Source organism: Metarhizium album, assembly GCF_000804445.1.
Source record: "Metarhizium album ARSEF 1941 chromosome Unknown scaffold_51, whole genome shotgun sequence".
Classification (NCBI taxonomy): domain Eukaryota; kingdom Fungi; phylum Ascomycota; class Sordariomycetes; order Hypocreales; family Clavicipitaceae; genus Metarhizium; species Metarhizium album.
Window position 1 is genome coordinate 7,760 of NW_024467625.1, and position 21,131 is coordinate 28,890.

A 21,131-nucleotide genomic window follows, 5' to 3' on the forward strand; every position below is an offset into this window, starting at 1 on the left:
AAACGCGGCCGAGTCGTCGTCGCCGCTCTCAAAGCACACAACACACGTCTGCATGTCCGGCCTCCTTGAGCGGTGGCAGCCACAAATCAAGAGCCGTGAATAAAACTATCCTCGAGGGCACGACTACTATCCGCCTTGCCTGCTTTGACTACTTAAGTACCTTGACCTCAGTCCTGGCGCAGCCACTCCAGCTCTGCTGCTGCACCTGTCTGCGAAGTATCCGCAACCCCCTTCCTTCATCTCAGACCCCGAATGCTGTTCCTTCTGGTTGGTATAAAAAGCCAAGACGAGAAAATAAAGGGCGAAAGAAAAAAAAGATCAAAGTGGAATCATTATCAAAAATCAACACGTTGTCAGACGTAGTCTGTATCCTTAAAACGCCAAGCACCGAAGCTGTGCAGCGATATAGCCGACCACTCTCATTTTTATGCCAATCGTCTGTTCCCTTGGTCAAGGAAGAAACCATGCGGCACATTCCTTTCTCTCGGGAACCAGCTCTGCCAGCTCTACCAGCAGAGACAAGTATCCCAATCACGGTGCCCGGAATTTCTTGATCCCGTAGACATCTTGTCTAGACCCGAAGCGAGGTTCCTAACCTGTCGTGTGGAGCTTTGGCATTGGTACAGGAGTCACCTTGTTCCTGCTGGTTTTGCCTGCAGGCTGTGTGCTTGATGTTGGACTCTGTGTTTCTGCTGTGACATCCGGCGTTTTCGTCTTCTTCTTCGACTTCTTGGCGGATTTGCTCGTGAGCGGCGTGGACGTCACGCCAGGTTGAGGGATCGGGACGGGGGAAACCTTGGGTTGGGCGGAGCCCGGGATTTGGGGGACAGGAACTGCCGTTTCACGTGGCTTTGACGCCGGCGTCTCGGGCTTGGACTTGCTCGACTTGGACTTGGACGACGGCGTTGATGCCGGAATGGCCGGGGGGACGAAAAGCCTCTGTTTCTTCGAGACAGCCGACGACGACGGCGCGTCCGATCCGAGATCTGGACTCCCAGAGCGCTCAGTCTTCTGCTTCTTGGACTTGGTTTCTGCCGACAGATTCTCCTCCATAAGCTGTTCTGCTGCAGCGACCGCGTCGTCCTCAGAAGAGATGTGCTTTCTTTTGCCCTTGCTTGGAGCCTCAGACTGCCCCTTTCCCTTCTGATTCTTCCTCTTCTCCTTCTTGTCCGACTTGCTCTGCGTGCTGCCCTGGGCGGGAGCACCTGCCATCTCTGTGTCATTTTCCACCTCGAAGGATAGATCCACACCAATCTGACCCATGGGACTGTTGACCCCAAAGGGTTTGTATCGGGCTTTTAGACCCTCTGGTTGTTGTCGAGGCGGTGGCTTCGGAGCTGGGCCCACGGAAGACGCCGTCGCGGAAGCTTGACCAAGTTGAGTGATTTTTTTAACTTGCAGTACTTGATCGATTGATCGGGAGGCTGAACAGAAACATCGGTTAGCCATGCCTGCAGGACAAGAACAGCGATACCTCAAAGAAGTCTTACCGGATTGATATCGAGCTCCGTCAGAAGAAGGGATTAGAATTTGGATAGAGCTTTTTGGAGTCATGCTGTCGACAGAAATGCCATAATCTTCGCCACCGTGTGAGAAGATGCTATTTCCCGTTTGAGATTGGTTCATAGGAATCTCCATATTCTGTACAACCGAGATGGGCACGTTGGCTGGCACTGTGAAGTACCAAACTTGTTTTCCTTGCAAATTGGCCTGGTTGCAAATGCGAGCGACGTCCTGTCCGTTGGCCCCGTCGTCACTTTTGCGCAGGACAAAGTCCGGAGCGATAAAATCTGGAAGAGTTGCCTGATGACCACGTTCACGATCAGCAATATGCATGGACACGTCCGCGTCCTCCTCGCTCGAGTCTTCAGATGAAGAATTATCTGACGGCTTATCGGGAGCTGGCTTCCCCGTAGCGATTGGTTTTGTCTCGGTGACCGTCTCGTTCTGGTTCTCGGTACCTTCATCGCTGGAGCTTGTCTCCGAGGTGGTATTTGTCGAAGTGCCATTGGCGGACGTTGTCCCCGGCTTGGATTTCGTAGAAAGTGCTGGTTCGCTTTCGTTACCACTGTCAGAATCACTGGCACTATTGCCAGACTCTTCGTCCGAAGACATTGTGTCTTTGCTTTTTGTCACAGCGGCTTTCTTAGCTCGCGAATCATCACTGCTGCTTGTAGCCCCTTCGTCCTCTGCTGAATCGGAACCGGAGCTGGAGTCGGAGCTGGATGAGCTGGAGGGAGCAACGATTTTCAAGGGCGCTCCGTTTGCTCTCACTTTCTGTTCACCTTGGGTTGACTTCAGCCCAGGCTCAGACTCAGACTCGGATTCACTGCTCGAGTCATCCGATGAAGAAGTCTTGGGCTGCCCAGGTTGCTTTGATTTGACGGGCGCGGCCTTCTTGAAGTTTGACTGGCGCTCATAGTCGCTGTCGGCTATCTCGTCTTTCTTGGAGGGCTTCTTGGCGGGCCTCACGGGAGCTATAGCAGTGGATGTTTTTGTAGCTTGAAGCTTCTGCAAAAAGTCGGAGCCGTCTTCGTCACTGCTTCCACTGCTGCTACCGTCGCTCTCATCGTCCTCGGAGTTGTTGCCAAAGATGGCCCTATCAATGGCGCCAGGTTCCTTCTTGATCGAAGCTGTCGACTTATTGGCGCGCCGCTTGTTGTAGTGGGCTTCAGCACTGAGGCCTTTGTTCGTATCCTCGATGAGCCGGTTCAAAGAGTGTACTTTGAAAGATTGCTTGGGTGCCATTGTAGGCGAGCAGTACGCACTCAATTTGCTGTTGCGAGAGCGCGATTGGCTTGGATCCCAAGTGTGTTGGGGTCGGTTGAGGAAGCGTGAGGTTGCGAAAGCTGCGAAATTTTGGCGACGGCCTTGCGCGAGACCCCACTTTGGCACTGGGCGCCGCAGGGTGAGCAAGTGGCAGGGTGCCTCACTTGTCTCCTCTTATCGATAAGAAACTTCACCTCATCCGTCGCACGCTCGTCTCCCAAGTCGTTTCGAATTTTCCCGCGGCGAAAAGGCACTTTGGCCCCCTTATACATCTGAAAGTACAGTGATACGGTCTGTTCGGAGCTTTCCTTGATTGCGCGACCGAGGCATGTCATCTAGTAAGCGGCGCAAGCTAGATAGCCAAGGCCCTCCCCAGGGTACGAACCACATGGTCCCAACCCTCTTCCTCTTATCTTCTTGAAGGATCAGAGATATTCGCTAAGTACAATTTACCTAAGCTAAGTTTCTCTTTGTTCTAGCTCCGGTAAGCGCTGTTAGTGCAATTGCTGCTCGCCGACGGCAAGCTGCATCTGCGGCCCGAACCCAAGCTACTGAGCCCGCGAGCCATGCGAAGTCATTGGCGCCAGATACGAACTCTTTCAGTGCTCTGCAGGCTCTCAGGCCTGATGGGAAAGCTACTCGTTCTCCCAATAAGTGTTCTCAAGAGAGTGCTCCACGGCGAAGTGATGGCCATCGACCCGAAGCAGCGGATGGCTTAAAATCAGTTGAGTGAGCTTCACACAAACTGCCTTGTTTTGACGACTTCCCTCTGACAACCTCGAAGAAAAATAACGGACAACCAGGCTCCAGAAGTCATTAAACCTTCTGCCTCTGGCACATCCCCTACTGTCGTCAATTATTCTTCGTTCCATTTGAATAGTAGCAATTGTCAAACAAAAGCAGGGGCGGTGGTGGAGCTTAGGCTGGATGAGAATGAGGTATGCTACTGAGCCACACGGTTCTGAGATATACTTGCTAAGCGGCCATAGAGGTTTGTCATTTTGGGCAGTTTTGGAATCAGAGTAGTAGATGGCGAACTCACGCTGGCAGGGGCAACTTTGCGTGCTGCCGAGGACATATTTTGGGTTTTTGCTCCGCACTGCGTGGCTCTCCCAGTGGTTCGAACCACTCAAGACACTCGACTAGAATTGCATAATGATCCTGAGCTGAACAACTTGAGAAAATTGGGTCGTCTTTCACCTCTGTTCAGGAGAATATGGAATGAGCCAAGTGAGGCCGCTGATGGAATTGCAACTAGCGGGCAGACGTTCCAATTTGTATGTGTCGACATGAGCCGCGGCGCAAGTGATATCGCTGACGGATTTCCAGATTGGATCCTCTTTAGATGCGCCTAGGAGATGCGTCATTCAGGAGCTGGTCTCGCCACCGGAATGGAATAAGAAGCTGGCGTCCTTGCTGCCGCCTTCACGGACAAGCCATCGCACAACTCTTGTTTGCGGCCCAAAATCCACAGGCAAGTCAACCTTCTCAAGGCTGCTAACAAACCGCCTTTTGACATCTTTATCAAATGGTGAGAGTCCTGTGAAACGAGTGGCAGTGCTTGATCTTGACCCCGGACAACCCGAATATGCTCCACCTGGTACACTATCACTCGTATGCGTCTCAAATCCGAACTTTGGCGTCCCGTTTACCCACGCCGCCTTCGACGATCCGTCAAATACTATTCTGAGAAGCCACTCTTTGGCGTCTGTGACACCAGCCTCGGCACCTAGTCTTTTCATCTCGTGCGCCATCGACCTATACAACACGTACCAAAGGTCGCTTCGGACCTACCCACTTATAATAAACACCCCAGGTTGGATTCTGGGCACGGGTTTAGACCTCCTTGTGGAGCTGATAACGAGGATCCGTCCTGCTGAAGTCATATACATGTCACAAGATGGGCCTGCCGACGTTGTGGATGTGTTGAAGAGCGCGACAAGGAACTCGTTCAGCGTGCTTCCTTCACAACCGTCAGAGTTCACTTCCCGAACTGCTGCTCATTTTCGATCAATGCAAATGATGTCATACTATCATTCTCATATTGATATCAAGGACAAGTCGTTGCAACTGCGGCGGCTCACTTGGGCCGCCCATGCTATTACGTCCACGAGACCCTTGGTGGTTTCTTACCATGGCAGAAATAGTGGGCTTCTTGGGATCATATCTTATGACTACCAGTGTACTCCCGAGCTTCTAGCGGCTTCGATCAACGGGTCAATACTGGCCATAGTCGAAATTGAAGAGCCCAAAGCCTTCCAGCAGCTTGTGATGACACCCGAAATCACTGTTGAACATGACAACACGAAAATTTGGCAAGTGCCAGTGACTAGAACGAAGGAAGGCTTACCGTTTATTTCAAACACCAATGACGCAACGCTCGACCCTCGATACTGCAAAACAATCGGGCTTGCTCTTATTCGAGGGATAGACATGAAACGCAAATGTCTACATGTCATCACGCCGACGCCCTACGCAAGCCTTGAGAAAATCAAAATAGAGGGAAGGGACATTGTCTTTGTCCACGGGAGATTTGACACTCCCCATTGGGCTTATACTGAAGACCTCTTTGCCAAATCCTCTCAAGACGAGCTGACAGACAAGGAAGTCCACATAACAGACGAAGAGACAAGCGAAGATGAAGCAGAACAAGAGACGACACAACGAAGGAGGACTGAGCACGCCGTGACATCTACCGTACCCTGGATAGAAATCCTTGAGGGAAACCAGAAACGTCCCGTCGGATCTCGAGTTTGGCGAGTAAGACGTGACCTAGGGCGACAAAACACTGACTGAGTGGGCAAGATGCCTCACTTATCAGTTTTCGAGAACGCCTACACACGGTGTAGCGTTCTCAGCATACGGAGTGAATCTTCTGGATTAACCATGCCGTTGTGACTTCGTTCTCATCCACTGGAACCGCAACGTCACCACGCCAGCCCATGTCATGGAACCAAGCCGCAATGGTGTACAGGCTATTGCGGGTGCATGGAATATGCAGTGTGAGCGAGCAACCATAGGTTCTATTGGCATACGGACATGTCAGTTCTTCTACAAGACCAAGGTCTTAGAGGACAACATCTGCATCTTCCCTTTGCAACGTATCTGTTCAGTTTACCTTGAGCTCCCGCTACAGCGCGGCATGGCCAGTATGTCATCCATGTAGCAATAGACATCTCACTGGAGATACACAAGACATGTCATATTTAAAGCATTGCACCGCGTTTTCCAGCAACGGATTCCCAATTTTCCGTGACGCAACCGCGTTTGCAGATGTCCCTCGTGCGACTCGGGAGCGGATCCAATGTACGTATGAGTACAAGTATTCCAGCATCAGCTCCTGGGGGCAGGCTGCGGCTGAAACAGCGTTCAAAGCTTCAGTGCGGAGTAACTAAGACATGTTCCTCCGCAATCTGTGAATGATAAGTAATCAAGGACATATGTCCCTCCCGACGTTACGGACTGTCTTACCATGTATGACCTTTGGGCGGCTAAAGCAAGCGGCCAATGGCCCCTGATCAATCAACACGTACATTCAGCGGCACCAAGTGCTCCGTCGTAGTCGTAGTTCCGTCCTGCGACAGTGGAAGAAGGGATCTGTCTGTCTGCCTGGTCCTCTCCGGACCCCAACCAGGGTCTGTTGGAGTCACAACACCAAGCGAACGTTAAGTCAAGATTGGGTCTCCCCATGTCTATTTGGAGAAACATGGCCAATTTCGTTCCCGCAGAATGGAATTGTGGCGTAGTTCCTATTGTTGCCTCTGGCACTTGAGCAGACCGCGACTGAAGCAGTACTCCGTGGTGGAATACCAACTTACCAGTGGTGTGAGTTCATGTATTGGTTTCTGGTTCCCGGCACCGTGTGTCAGTCATGATCCGAAGTGGGCATACCGATTGTTCAGTCAGCATGCCCTTATACTATCACATCTGACGGCTATTACTAGTAGTGACAACAGTGTAGTTGGCTGGTCCTCTCCTAGCCAATACTTCAGGGCAGGCCGGAAAGCCGGCAGGGAGGCTCGGGATCCATGCTCATTACTGTTTGGCCAGCCTGTGGGAAGTAGGAGACGACACACAACCTGGGAGGCATAGGCATGCGACTGACTGACTTGGGCCTTGGTGGCCAAACGCAGCGATCGACGAGAAGGCGCCGCGGAAGTGGCTAGCAACCTCAAGTGGATGCCGGAACGCACAATCGCATGGAGCTCAAGAACGGCCAGCGTCACTCAGCAGGGTCTCACGGCGAAGGAGACGACAGTTGAAGATTGACAGCATCAGTGCCAGTGGCTTCTACACCCGGAAGTGAATGTTTGTCGTCAGACCTTACTTGGGGCATGAATGGCCCTGCGGTGGACCGTGAGACCGTTGAACTTGTGGATTGATAATTGTCTTGTCCTCACTGTACGTACGGTCGTACTGGGCACAACCTGACAAGGCCGAGAGAGCGCGCCCGAGGAATGGTCGCCGAGAGGACGGATAGTTGGACGGTTTATTCGCTGTTGGCAGCGCATAGATGCGCCGCAGATGGGACTTCCCCCTGCTCTCTGTGCCTTCACAGAACCTTGGGAGTCCTCGGCAGGCAATCCAAGGACGAGGACGAGGTCCTGACGACAACTATAAGAGCCATGGTGAAATGATCGTCTTTCGGCAAAAAACACGTTGTAGAAACGATGCCGGTTACTGTAGCCTACGTGAGTGGGCAGACCTTGGAAGTCATACGAAAGAGACTAACTGGCAACTACTCCGTACTTGGGTTTGAAATGATGAGCAATGGAGGCTCTCATAAGCAAGCTCCCATTCTACGGAGCACTCCGCAGTACAGAGTACTAGGATTCTGGGAACATACGGAGTAGTTACTCCGTATTCCATTCGTAAGCCTGTTACACGAAGCATTGTCCAAGACGAGAGAGCATGGATGACCTAGTCGGCGCGCGTGGACGACTTGAATTGAACCAGTGACGAGAGCTCGCGCGCCTGCATTACACAGACACAGACACAGACAGGACAGGACAGCGCCAGCAGAAACAAAAGTTCTCTGATATGTGACGGGAACGGCCACAGCGGATTCAGCTTGCTTTCTGCGGCCCTTGGAAGCCGTCGTCGACTGGTTCAAACGTTCAAACGTCGCGGTGATTTTGCTTGACTGATTGACTCGAGTTCATTCTTCATTTTCTTGGGACGACGTGGTCATCTGGACCTCGGGATCCTGCACGGCACTCATGGACATTGACGTTCTCAGTACACCGTGGCTGGGGCCTCCAGAGCTTCAACGACCCAGCCAATGCTGAAGACGGAGCACGGAGTGCCATCGACAAGATGTCTGGGACTCCAAGTCGGAGAGAGCATGGGGGTGCGCCACCGGCCAACGCTTGCGGGTCAGGCGGCTCGTGGTGGTCGGTATGGAGCAGTAGCCGGCAATACACGTATCCGCGGGTTAATGTCCGAAAGACTTTGAAGGCGGCGGCAGAGGCGTCAGAGGCGCTGGAGAGAGTTGGGAGGCGTCGGAGGAGTCGCAGACCAGACGCAGACAAGACAATACGGCCCCAAGAACGGACTTGGCGGTCATGATGGAGACGATGGTGAGAATAACTTCTGCGGCGTGCAGACATGGAGGTAGAACTGACAAGGGCCGGGTTAGGCTAACGCTATCCCCGTTGTCGGCGGGGGGGAATCTGACCAATCAACGCAAGCAGACAACATTGGATGACATCTGAGCCGGAGGTGACAGCGAGACTACTAGTTCCGGATGTCGCGGCGCAGTCCTGGTTAGGTACCGCCGACTACTAATCAGCACCGAGATCTTTTACAAAACCTACATGCAGGTCGGTGCCCGGGTACCTTGGTTGATATTGCGTATTGCGTACTGTCAATTGATGGATGCAGCAGCAAACCGTCGACCATCGAGCAAGCCTTGATCGGCGTCTCGTCAAATCATCCGTCTGCTCGTCCTTTGATCAGATCATCGCCATCGCGACCATCCCGACCATTGCCGCCATTTTGTCTGCCATGGGAGACAAGGACATCTCCAAGGAAATCAAGCATCACTGGTCGGCCTGTACCGAGTGCCAGCGTCGCAAGCAAAAGGTATTCATCGCGTCGCTCGCCTTCTTTTCCCTTTTTTTGGATTTTCACAGTCCCGCTTCAGCAGCCAGCAGCCAGCAGCCAGCAGCCTCAATCAGCAAGCAGCCTCAATGGATGCTTTGCCCAAGTGCCGGCCATTTCGGCAGCGGGCTCATTGTCCCTTCACTGTCCCCTCTTCTTTGCTCGGCAGATCAAGTTCACAAAATTCCCTTCCCTCCCGTACTCCCTCTTAGAGTCCCCGTCTGGCAGTTGTCAATGACCCAACAACGAAGCCGTCGCGTCTGACCATTCAATCTAGTGCAATCGAGAATGGCCGTGCAATCACTGCCAGAAACGCAAAGTCGCCGACAAGTGCCGCTTTGCCCAGAGTCAGCACGGTCAGGACAAAGCTACAAGCCATGATTCCACTCGAAAACGGCAACTCAGCCACGAGGACGCCGAGTCGTTGGACTCGAATCCCTGGGAGGACGCAGACAATGGTTTCGAGGCCTTGGGATACAGCGCCTCACATCTTTTTGCCGGCCTCGCCTCGAGCTCAACCGTACGTCGCATATCCCGGTTTGTTGGCGCTGGAGCTTGCCACGCTGTCTCTCCCCATGCGGTGCTAACAGAAGACCTTGTGCCAGAGAAAGCCCAGGCTTGTCCCAAAGACATATAGGCAGTACTACATGGACCCTTCATCATGTCCGCAACTCAACAACGCCCTGCTCCTCCTCCCTCCCAGACCCTACACGGGTATGTATTCTGCCTCACGGCGCCCTAGGAGCCGCTCCTCTTGCCACAAATTGCGCCCAGATACTGACGCCTGACATGGCAGATGCCCTCGTCCAAAACTTCCTCACCCATGTAAACCTTCATTTCTACATCATCTATCCGCCTTCGTTCCTGGAAGATTACAGGGCCTGGTGGTCGCTACGCTCGGAAAACCGCCCACTCGGTATGCAGTGGACTTGTCTGCTGCTCATGGTTTGCGCCTGCTCCGCCCAGCACGCCGACGCTCAACTTGAAAGGAAACTCGAGGTTGACCTTGGCCAGAGCACTCAGAAGCTCGCTGAGAAGTACCACAACGCCGGCCGTGAGCTTCATGGCGCTATTCCTGTCGGGAACAACCATCTGTTGAATGTCCAGTCTCTATTGCATTCGTGCTACTGGTACAGATCAGAGGCACGTTTTGTCGAATGCTGGCATGTTCTCAGCGCCCTCATCCGCGAGGCTCAGGAACTCGGTATTCATAAGGAAACCGTCAGCGGTCACATGTCGGAGTTTGACCGTGAGATGCGTAGAAGGATCTGGTGTATACTGAACACCTGGGACTGGTGAGTTTCTGAGGTCCCAGGCTTCAATGCCCGTCCAAGTGCATTGGCGCGCCTCCAAAATTTGTCGCAACTTTTTTGCCCTAACTTTTCATCTCGAATCAAGGCAAACATCCGCTCTCCTATCGAGACCGGTGCTAATAGATCGGACGGACATTGATGTCGGCCTGCCTAGTCTCACACTAGAAGGGTACACACCATCCCCTTTGCAACACATGAAACTCCAGTCACAGTTGATCACACAATTATTCAATCGTTTTGGCCTACCCAAGGATGTTGTTCGGCATGGCGAAGTCCGAGAATACCAAGCTACTGTTAAAAGATGGATCGACGGCTTTCCATCGACCTACGCTTTCATCGATCCCGACACAAGCAGTGACACGTCGCGGCCGTGGATTGTTCTGCATCGGCATTACCTTCACATGATGGCCCTGTCCATGATGCTTGACCCTATTCGACCCTACCTGGCCAAACCCATGACAAAACAATCTCTATCCGACGAACTGAGCATTCGTGACGACGGCATTGACTACTCACTACGGTTATTGGACGGTTTGCACGGCTTCTTTGACTACATTTGTCCTCGAGACACCAAGTTCCACTTTGTGCTTTTCTGCATATTTGACACAGCTGCTGTTCTGTGCTCTGCTCTTATGCATGACCAAGATTCCAGCCTCCCAAGACGGAGAGATATGCTGAGTGCTGTTGACAAGGCTTTGTCAATGCTCAAACGGCTCAAGACGGCGACCAAAACTGCGAGAACATCATACGAAGTATTGGCCAAGATTGCTCAAAACATTGCCCAACCGCCAGAACAAAGAGCCAAGTCACCCGGCGAGTCTGCAAAAAAGCGCCCGAAAGGCAAGGAACTCGCACTGACGCCCCCCTGTATGAGCCAGGCAGAGGTCGCGTTCGCGAGCAACCCTAGTCCTGCCGATTCTCAACTCTCTTACACAACTCCGCCTGGTGATGCACAATTTTATCGCGTTCCGGTATCGCAGCCTACACCCCCTGGCTATTATTTTAAAAATGACGGATCGGCTGGTTATGACCCCTCCGTTTCTTCCACGGCGTCCGGCAACATACAGTCCGCGTCGAATTCTCTGTACTTCAATGATGCACACCTGAGCTATCCAGCACCATACGTCAACGTGACACCTCCCATGGACGAGGTTTACCCTGCCCTAGCATATGGAAATTTTGGCGCCATCACTGAACAAGATTTGGGCGACTTGGCGACGCTGTGGAATTATGGCAGTTTGAACCTCAACTTTATCAATCCTGGGGAGGCGAGCTAGGGACGTCTAAAGTGGAATGTGAGTTAGGGATATGACTGACCCCAACCAAGCATACTGTCAGCCCAAACTGTTCATATCACGGCCGATTCTGGAACCAAAGGAGACTTGTCCGGTTGTGCAAATAATCACCTACCAGCGATACGCCGTAGAAAGGGCGCCCACATCAAACAACAACCACAAAAAAAAAAAGAATGAACGGCATTCCTGAGGATTGGTTCTTCATGGTCGAAATGACAAACGGAATGATGACGGAGTCTAAACCTCGGCAATAGTGCTTTGCGTTTGTCCTTTTCTGGGTGTCATATCAGTGGAAAATTCACGCTACAATAACCATGTTGGTGGCTTGTTCAACTACAAAATGTTGTTACACCCAAGCACATTTACCTGCGCTAAATAGGGGTGTAAGTAGATGTACACTCTAACGGGTTTACTGATTCCACAGCAAACAAGCCGATCTGTGAAACGGCAATTTTTGTCATCGCTTCACCGACTCGCCCGCACGCCGCCCAGAGAGTACATTATGGCTGGGTTCGCTAATATTTGGGTTTAGAGACCTATGCAGCCGCCCTTGTTGTTTGTGGTACTTGAATTCCAGCTGGCCACCACCAGTCCTCGCCTTGCTCGTATCGTCCTCATCCCCGCCGGCGAATCTCCTCTTGTCCTCTTACAATGCTTCAGGTAAGACCACTTGAGCATGACCAGCTGCGACACGGAGAAGCCGTGACACAAAAAAACCAGAGGGCGCCTTGCGGAAAATCTGCCCGGCCACAACAAGGACCGACTTCCCGATGCTTAGGTACACGCCAATGGCGGTGGCACGACGACATTGCGGCACGATCTTGTCGTTGAGCCAAGTCAAACTCGGGCGGGATCGGCTGTGGACGGCCAAGGTGCCGAAGAACTCGACGGGCACGCTGATGTACAGGGTCTCGACGGCGGAGTAGCCCACGCTGACGACGATAGAGGGCATCAAGATGCCGAAGCCGTACCAGGATGTCCCGGCAGAATGTTACGGCCGCGTCGGGGTACGGCGAGGTACGGCTTGGGGTCCCCTCGGGGGCGACGCAATCTCGGCCCAGTCGAAGGCCTCGCCGCCCACGTACTAGGCCGCCTGGATGGCGCGCACTTGCACGGGGCGTCTCTCGTCGGCGGCGAGCAAGCAGGCCTCGGACGGGTCGTTGGCAGCGCGAAACAGATGATGGAGGAGAGGACACGAGCAAGGGGATGATGCCGCCCATCTGGATTCTGGAGGATCCATGCCTTGCGTCCTCTGGCGCCGGCCGTCGCCGACAGAAAGGGGAGGGGAGGGGGGCATCATGGGAATACGTCTCAGTTGCCCGTCGAAAAACAAAGGTGTCGGAACTCACAATCCGGTCGATTCCGTCTCGGTCAACCACGAAAGACATGCGCCTCCTCCGCCTTCGGTCCCAGGCGCAATGGCTACGCTGGTGTGCGCCGCTGCACCCTCTGCCTGTACTTGTACCTCACCTACTGGGGCATCGTTCGCTCTGCGCATCTCCGTTCTCGCATCGACACTGGGACCAGTGGATTCGGACGTGGTGTGCAGGAACTGGCGATACACAACGTTGAGCAGGGACTGGCCAGGACACATCAGTCAAGATTCTCATCAGAGCGGCGCCCCGTTGCGTCTCGAGGCCCCCGGCTCTCCAGTCAATACTCCGTACTCTTCACATCTAGGTACTAAAATGCACCGGACAGGTCATTGTCGTACATGTTACTGGTGGTACCCAATCATCATGTTGTCTGGTAGTTACTCCGTAGTACCTGCCTTGCTGTCCAACGTTGCAAAGTTACACTACACGCTCATGCTCGCCTGCCGCCATGTGCCGCGTATGCCAATAGATATGCCACGGTATAATGCCGCAAGCCACGTCATTTCATGCTCCAATTACTCGTGTACACGAATCCCCCAAGAGCAGTGCGCACATGGCCCTGTTGCTGGCTCTGCGCCGGGTCAAAGTCCGAGTCCATTGCGGGATGAGCAAATCCCTCCTCCCACAGCCCGTAGCCCATGCCGCCCGTAACGCTTTCGTCACAAAAGGCCTCGTCAGGCGAGCTGTTATCAACGACAGGGAACGTCGGCGTCTGCTCAAACGCACCGTCGGCCTCGTTGATGGACCCCGTGGCAGGCAAGGGCACCCGCGCAGGTCCTGGTCAGCCGCCACGCTACCATCAGACCCTGTCATCGTCAAGATGAGACCGCCCGTGCCGCGGGGAAGGCGCTTGGTGGCCGCTGCCGATCGGATCACGGCCCGAGTGCAATTTCCAAGCGGCTATTTCCCCGGTCGCCCATGCCCCGGAGGAGACCGAGCCCAGCGCTCATCGCCATGGTGTTGGCGGCGTTTGTGTACCATTCAAGACAATAGATGCGGCGGGAATGGAAGCTTGAAGAATTGCCGCCTTGAGGCTAATGCGCCTGGCTCAAAGTTTGAGCCGGCTTCAAGACCGCCATCGTCTCCGTAAAAGCCAGACGGCTTCCTTACGTCTCGGGGGAAGAGACCAGATGATGCAGGTCCCGGGAAACCTAAGACGCTACATCAGTCATTGCCATGTCTCTCTCAGAAGATGGTGCTGTCGAGGTTGAGTGCATTGCCCACCAGTTGACGGCCTGTGCAAGGTCAGATTGGTGAGGGCTCAAGCAGCGGCTGCTCATCTTCGAAATATTGCTCGTCTTCTCCAGAAGCATTGTGTTTAGCGTTTGTATTTGTCGACGCTCTTTGCGGCAGCGCTGCCATGGCGAGAACGCTTCATCAGCCCTGACCGGCTCTTGGCGATCGACAGGTGTACATGAGACGGGCGCCCGTGGGTGTGTGGTTGCTGAACCAGGCTAGGTGGCGCGTCGATTGCTCGGGGCGCTCACCATTTTTGCTCGGGGCGCTCAATACCCCACCCGCCCTGTTTTTGGTCTAGCGGCCCTGCTGCCATGCGCTATAGTATATTCTTGGTATAAATACGGAGTATATAGCAGTAAAATGCCCTTAATTGACGCACACAGAGTCACGCGTGAGCCTAGCAAGTCTATGGCTGGGTAGGATGATAGTAATAACTAGATTAATGTCTTAACCTCCCACTATTGCTGCAGAACTTCTTCTCCTTTCACATCTACAAGCCTACTTGGAGCTAGCTTATAACTAGTCACTTAGCTATATTGTGCTATTATGCTAAACAAAGTGAATTAAAGAGGATTGTTCACGCTCCCCTCCTCCCCGCGAGACCGACTGACCAAGTGTTGGTGCTGTGCCGCCGGGACAGCGCGCGGCTAAGCGTCTTCAATTCTTCCACCTGTGCTCTACTCGAGCCAAAAAGGGCTACGTCTTCTGCCGGGACCTAGATGTCTAACACGAGTTTTTTCCCGACTGGGTGGTTCAGCTCCATCGAGCACGAAGACTCCCCCGGCCCGCATTTGTAACTGCCCAAGACTGTGACCTTGACAATCTTCGCGTTGGTCTTGTACTTCATGTCTGCGCGGAGGTGGAGCTTGCCCTTCTTGTACGAGAACTTGATTGTCGAGCGTTCCCCGAGCAGGGACTCCCCGTCGTCCAGGTACAATGTTCCCGTGGCCCTGCCCTGGAAGTTGACAGCAACGAGTATTTCAAAGTCCTGCTCGCGAAGCTTGGCCGTTGTCATGGCACTGCTTGCGCGCATCGGGATGATCTGCCCACCCCGGATGTAGAGCGGGATATCCGTCGTGCTCTGGTTCCTCTTGATGGTCCACTGTCCCGTCCCGTAATACTGCTCGTACGTGTAGAAGTCGTAGAAGATGTCGTTGGGGAAGTAAATGTTGACGCTCGTCTCTCCTTTCGTCGTGACGGGCGCGACAAGAAGCGCGGGCCCGTAGAAGTACTGCAGGTCCAGCCCCCACGTGTTTGCGTCGTTGGAGTAAAAGTAGAACATGGGGTTGATGGAGGGCGTCCCATCCAGGCTCTGCTGCATCATGGCCGTGTAGAAGTAGTCGAGCAGCCTGTACCGGATGTCGATGGCCTTCTTCGCGGCCGCAGTCACCACCGGCCACCGGTAGAACTCCTGGTCGACCTGTCCCTCTGAGTTGTGGTTGCGGTAAAATGGCTGGAAGGCCCCGAGCATCGCCCAGCGCGCACAGAGCTCCTCGTTGGTATCCCCGTTGAAGCCGCAGACGTCGGACCCGACCATGGAGACCTGGAACATGGAGTTGAACTGCAGCATTTGCCGGATGCTCAGGCGGTAGTGCTCCCAGCTAGAGTCGTTGTCGCCCAGCCAGTGCGCGGAGTGGGCTCCAGAACCAGCAAAGGTAGAGCGAGTCACGACCAAGGGCCGCCTGTCAGGGCGCCGAGCGATCATGGCTCTGCGTGACGCAGCAGCCATCATGGTCCCGTAGAGATTGTGCGTATCGTAGAGCCTGAGGCCGTTCAAGTGCATGAGGCGCGTGTCGATCGTCTTTTGGGGCAGCGGACCCCAGGCGTTGTTGATCGTGTACGGAGGGTCGGTGAGAGAACGATTCCGGAAGCCTAGGAATTTGTCCTTCCACTGTGGCGTCGTTCGCGTACTGGGGCCAATGTCGGGCAGCAGAGGCTGCTCAAAGTTATTGGGCTGGGGATAATGACTCCGCCTCATTTTCCATTTCCAGTGACGCCAGGCGTCCCAGGTCCGGGCTTTCAATCGGGGCCTCTGTTCGATTTTCAAGGTGCAATTTTTACCTGGCGGCTGGAGGCCACACGGCCACCCGGGCAGCTCTCTCGGCGGTGTCCGAACAGGCGGCGGAGGAGGAGGATACAGCGCAGCGACTTCGTCAATGTTGGTGCACGGCCAGTCGCAAAAGTTGCTGGGCTCGTTCATGTCAATCCACAAAAAATCAATGTCGATGCCTGTTAAGGGGTTGAAGAAAAGCTCAAACTCCTTGTTCCAGTACTGTTGGACGCCGTAGGCGAACCAGTCCGGGAAGACTGTGCGGCCTGGCCACACGACGGCTTCGTAGGGTAACATGCTCGCGTTGAGGAGGAAGGAAGGCGGATAGTCTAGGCCTCTTTTGTAGGGGCCATAGTCCTTGGAAGCAATGCCGGGGTCAATCATCAGGACGAACTTTTGGTTGTTGGCGTGGAGGTGGTCTACAAGCTGACGCATTTTGCTCAAGGGAAACCGCTGAGGGTCCACGGTGAAGACCTAGACCAAGGTTAGCATGATTTATTTGCGTGACAAGACGAGGATGGAGTGAGCAGTGCATTGGGGGGTCACGGACAGTCCGTCCATCCATGTAGTCAATATCCGTCCACATGGTCTCGAGAGGGATACCGGCTTTGCTGTAGTTGTGAACGACCTCGGCAACGTTGAAAACATCCTGGTAGCCGAATCGGCACTGGTGGAATCCCAAGGCAGAGTAGGGCACCATGGCCGGGGGCTGTGTGACGAGGGAATACTGCTTGGCGACGTCGACGGGCGATTCCCCGGCAAAGAACCACAAGTCGATGACTCCGCCGACCATGTTGTACTCTAGAAAGCCGCTCCACTCGTCGCGGTCGACGACGATATCCATGCCGTTGGAGTTGAGCATGAAGACGCCGTGAGTGTACCTTGAACGCTGTTCAAAGTACATGGGGTGGCTGCCGTAGAGATTCCAGCCCTTGGGGACAGAAGGGCTATCGGCATTCCACAGCGTACGCGTGTAGTTGGTGTTTTTGAGCCGAAAGGAATCAGAGTGCTCTCCTAGGCCGTACAGGTTGGGGTTGAAGGGCAGGGCAGTGCGCAAACGGATGTACTGATCCTCAAAGACCATACCTGCTGCAGAGGAGTCAAAGAGGACCGACTCGTCCCTCCTGCGAAAGATCTTGAAAGTGAAGGGGCTTGGGGTGTAATCAAACTCCAGCTTCGGACCGAGGCTGCTGCTACGACCGGGGCGCGGAAAGACGGATTCGGGAACCTGGTAGGCTTCCTGATCTGCATCAAAGATGACGACGTGAATGCGATCGCCTGCATGGGCATTAGTTATCTCGTGCTTCCCGCCAATCCGGCTGAGGCAGTTGAGAATACTGACGACTTTCCACGGTCCAGTTGACTTGGAGGCGCCGAATATCCTTGCCGTAGACATTGCACGGTTCCCCGTCGAGTTCCAGTTCCAGATAGCCGCCGCCGCCAACCTTGGTTTCCTTGACCGTACGGTACCCGGGGCAATCGAGCAGACGATCGCGCGTGTTGTTGTAGAAGCTCGCAGCAGAGGACAGCGACATCCCGCCGAGGGCGAGGGCCACGAATCGAAGAGCTCGCCCAGGCCTCATGGCGGCGGCGTGTCTCGACTCTCGAGCCTTGAGTGGAGATGGATATCGATGTTTGCCACAGTGGGATTGCAAGAGAGGAAGCGGGAACAATGAAGCTGGCAGAGAGGGACGGAGCGGTAAAGAAGACGGGACGCTTTATTTATAACCTCGCATGCCGCAGCAGAGTTTTCGCGTTCAAGAAGCTTGACGACAAAGTTGGAGCCGGTTCTTGCTTGCCTGGTCCGTTGAATTGTTTGGCGGCCACGACGCGGACGAGTGCCATCAAACGAAGGCTGCGTGCGGCGCCGTCACCATCATGGTTCAGGCCAAGTGTTGTGTGCTTGCTTAGTTTCCCCGCAGCGTGGAATGAATAGTTCCTCTCGTCGACCGTCTCGGTGAGTCGGAAATGGGTGGTTCGGTTTGGGTTTCGGGGGTGGAGGTGGGGGTGGGGAGGGAGCGTGCAGGGCGACAGCGGAAGGCCCACCACGGCACGGGGTGGCTCAGAGGATCTACAAAGGCCGACAGTACCGAGCGAGGCACCTATCTTAAGTAAGTACCTAGGTACCTACCTACCTAGGTACCTACTTAACCTAGGCAGGCGGGGAAGGCGGCGTGGGGCGGCAGTAGGGCCCATCAAACAATGTGGTAATAAGTACTCCGTACAGTGGGGGTCATGAGTGTCGAGTGTGGCTTTTTGTCACGAGTTCCAACAACAGAAAGTCAAGGTTCAGGCACCGGACCCGAGCTTATTTATTGAAAGGGCCGCCGCATTACGCTCCAGCAAGAGCATTCGAGTTCTTGCTCAGTAACAGGGCGTGACATTGTGAAGCTCTGCAACACCTTGCCTTCTAAGCCCGGCCCTCGCAGACGATACTTCAACATACCGCGACATGAAGTAGTATATTTCAAGATTCAGCCGTCCCGATGCAATGGACACATTGGCTCGATTCGCATATGACACACTTTTGGTGTTAAAGGTCCCTGGGTTTTCCAAAGGTCCTTGCGGCCACAGGCTTCTATTCATGCAGCAGCCTTCTGCCCTAGGTCTCGTGACTGCAGCCCTTGTGTCACCCTCATCTGTGTGTGTAACAGTGTGACACAGAGGTCGGTCTGATGTGTGAGTCCACGTTTGCGGATTTTACGGATAACGGTGAAATATTCCGACGTCACTTGCACTCCTGTCTGTTAGAGTGAGCTGACTGTTGGAAACGCAAAAAGAGCGAGTCCAACCCTCGCAAGCATGTGGTGATAGTTTCATACCCATCTCCGACGCGGTCGGGGACTTCGGTTGGATGAGATGTCTTGGCCAGACATGATATGATACATCGGGGGTCTTTGATCCCTTCCGCCACGTGCCGAGTAGCCGGTTAATCATTGCGCCAAGTAGGAAGCAACACGTATGGCTTGAGAATGACGCCTCACAGATGGCGCGAGCACCTTGTGTTCCCTTCAATGTCATTTGCACCGTCTGGCGGCCTCTATATGGCGGCGGCACATGCTTGGAGCGGTGTATCAGCGTCTTTTTGCCGAGTGAAAACCAGTGACGCGCGAGTCAGTCATGGCAGCTATTGCTCAATCTTCTCATACATCAACGCCTTACCCTTCCATGCGAGGCATTGGGCCTTTGCGGCCGCCGAGCGCCCTCTAGGCCGTTGTGAGCCGTCGTTGGCTGCCATATTCTCGGTACTGATTTTCATTTCCGGCGACTGCAGTCAAACGTGCAGACACATTTGCAGGCAAAGCATCCTTCTGGCCGTATTTAGAGTGCTCCGTCTACTATTCGTCGCACAATTCGCCGATCAAATTCGTCCGGGACTGTTGGTCGTCCCTTCGACCTTGTGTATCTGACTCGCGGCTTGGGGCAATGACTTGATTCAACCGTAATAACACACTTTAGTTTAGTATTGAAGGTTCTTGGTTTCCCGCGAGGCCTAGATGACCAAGAACTTCTACCTGTGCAGTGTGCCTTGATGCCCTGGGTCTCCTCGTCACAGCCCTTGTGTTACCAAACGTGTGACAACGCTCAGTGTTGCATATGCAAGCTAATGCAGCCGCATGTTGGTGGTAAGCCTTGTGTGAACGGCCTCAGTTTTGCCGTGTGCTTTGCCATTCCAACGCATAAATTTTTCCTCTCTGTTCTGGTCAGCTGCTTCTCATCAGCTTGTTCCTATTCCTGACTATCCCTGTGGCTGTCTTTTCGCGTTCCACGATGGCCATAAAATGCGGCTTGCAGTTGATCATCCTATTGTGTCATGAATTTGCATATCTCTGTGATAAATTTCTAGTCCTGGTTTTAGCGTGGTAGACAGACGACACGTGTTCTCGGTATGGCCATACTCGACCTTGTAGTATTCGAGCTTCAAAGGCGCCGAGCATCAAAACCCGAATGGAAGCGTCAAGCATCTTTCTAGTGTGCCGCCAGTCATTGCCGGCCCCGTGAGGTTCAGCTCGAGAAATGAGTCTTGATCGGCTTTGCACATATATACTGCAGGCAGGTCGAGGGACCTGCTCCATGCTATTCGCCGCGTCACTATCGGTAGCCTGGCGTAATGCGAAGTCCGGGCAAAATGCAGCCAGGTACTCCGTAGTGACTGTCAACTCTCAAAGATACATACTTAGATTCAAGATGTGACGGGAGAACAAGAACGATGGCAGGAGGTTGTACAGCACAAGGACAGGGAGCAACGTAGCGCCCCCCTGTCCAGGTTGCCGGGTCTGGCAGTACTTGGGAACATGGAAAGTCGATGAGTGGCGCCTGCCTTGTAGGGAACACTGAAATGGACAAAAGGGGTAGTCACGCACTCACCTCCCCGCAATTCCCGTCAAGGTTTGACGATCTGCCTCGAGCTCGACTCAGTCTGACGATCTGGCTTCTTGTTCCTTTACAGCTCGCTGCGACTTGGCCTACGAGACATTTTCAAAGTCCGTCGCATCAAATGTCTACTCCAGCTTTGCCGTATGCTCGTTTGACCAACACAACGACGACCGTTGCGTCGCGTTGGACACGAAGGCGCCCACCAGATTGAACGCTGCCACGTTGGGCTCCAAACATGGGTATATTTTCTCCATCTGTTCATTTTCCGTAATAAAGGGGGAGACAGCAGGAAGTTAATCCCTAATATCCCGGGCACTTCAGGACTACAGATTTGCTTTCTGCTCCTCACAGAGGTCCTCGCACCTCCTGTTGCCCCCTTTTCGGGTTTTGTCTCAATGTTCTTTGCCCACGAAAGCACGCTTCGCTTCGCTTCCTCTCGGCCGTGGGAAGCAGAGCACAGACAAGGACCCGCCAAGGGGATGACAATCTTGACATGGTTCCTGCAGATGCTGTCTTTTGACGTTTGTTCTGAATCTAATTTCAAAATGAATGTTATCAAAACTTGCCATCCGCGACGGCGAGCAACAGCTTGTCCAGCTCTGTGCAGTTT

At 53.8% G+C, this 21,131-nt stretch overlaps 4 protein-coding genes across 4 annotated transcripts; 2 read left to right on the forward strand and 2 right to left on the reverse strand.

Moving 5' to 3' along the window:
- Positions 1-591: 591 nt before the first annotated feature.
- MAM_08324 (DNA-directed RNA polymerase I, subunit RPA34.5) lies at positions 592-2,748 on the reverse strand (the record flags this gene model as incomplete). Its single annotated transcript, XM_040827122.1, has 1 exon — positions 592-2,748. One exon carries the CDS (start codon positions 2,746-2,748, stop codon positions 592-594), a length of 2,157 nt encoding a protein of 718 aa, XP_040674863.1.
- A 954-nt stretch (positions 2,749-3,702) lies between these two features.
- MAM_08325 (Pre-mRNA cleavage complex II Clp1) lies at positions 3,703-5,565 on the forward strand (the record flags this gene model as incomplete). The annotated part of the gene is made up of 3 exons (XM_040827123.1): positions 3,703-3,707; positions 3,761-4,046; positions 4,099-5,565. The coding sequence occupies 3 exons, from the start codon at positions 3,703-3,705 to the stop codon at positions 5,563-5,565; spliced, it is 1,758 nt and encodes a 585-aa protein (XP_040674864.1).
- Positions 5,566-8,646: 3,081 nt separating this feature from the next.
- On the forward strand, positions 8,647-11,461 carry MAM_08326 (uncharacterized protein; the record flags this gene model as incomplete). The annotated part of the gene is made up of 5 exons (XM_040827124.1): positions 8,647-8,853; positions 9,149-9,391; positions 9,477-9,585; positions 9,668-10,166; positions 10,270-11,461. The coding sequence occupies 5 exons, from the start codon at positions 8,647-8,649 to the stop codon at positions 11,459-11,461; spliced, it is 2,250 nt and encodes a 749-aa protein (XP_040674865.1).
- A 3,348-nt stretch (positions 11,462-14,809) lies between these two features.
- MAM_08327 (alpha-glucosidase) lies at positions 14,810-17,727 on the reverse strand (the record flags this gene model as incomplete). Its single annotated transcript, XM_040827125.1, has 3 exons — positions 14,810-16,618; positions 16,695-17,422; positions 17,487-17,727. 3 exons carry the CDS (start codon positions 17,725-17,727, stop codon positions 14,810-14,812), a joined length of 2,778 nt encoding a protein of 925 aa, XP_040674866.1.
- Positions 17,728-21,131: the final 3,404 nt, after the last annotated feature.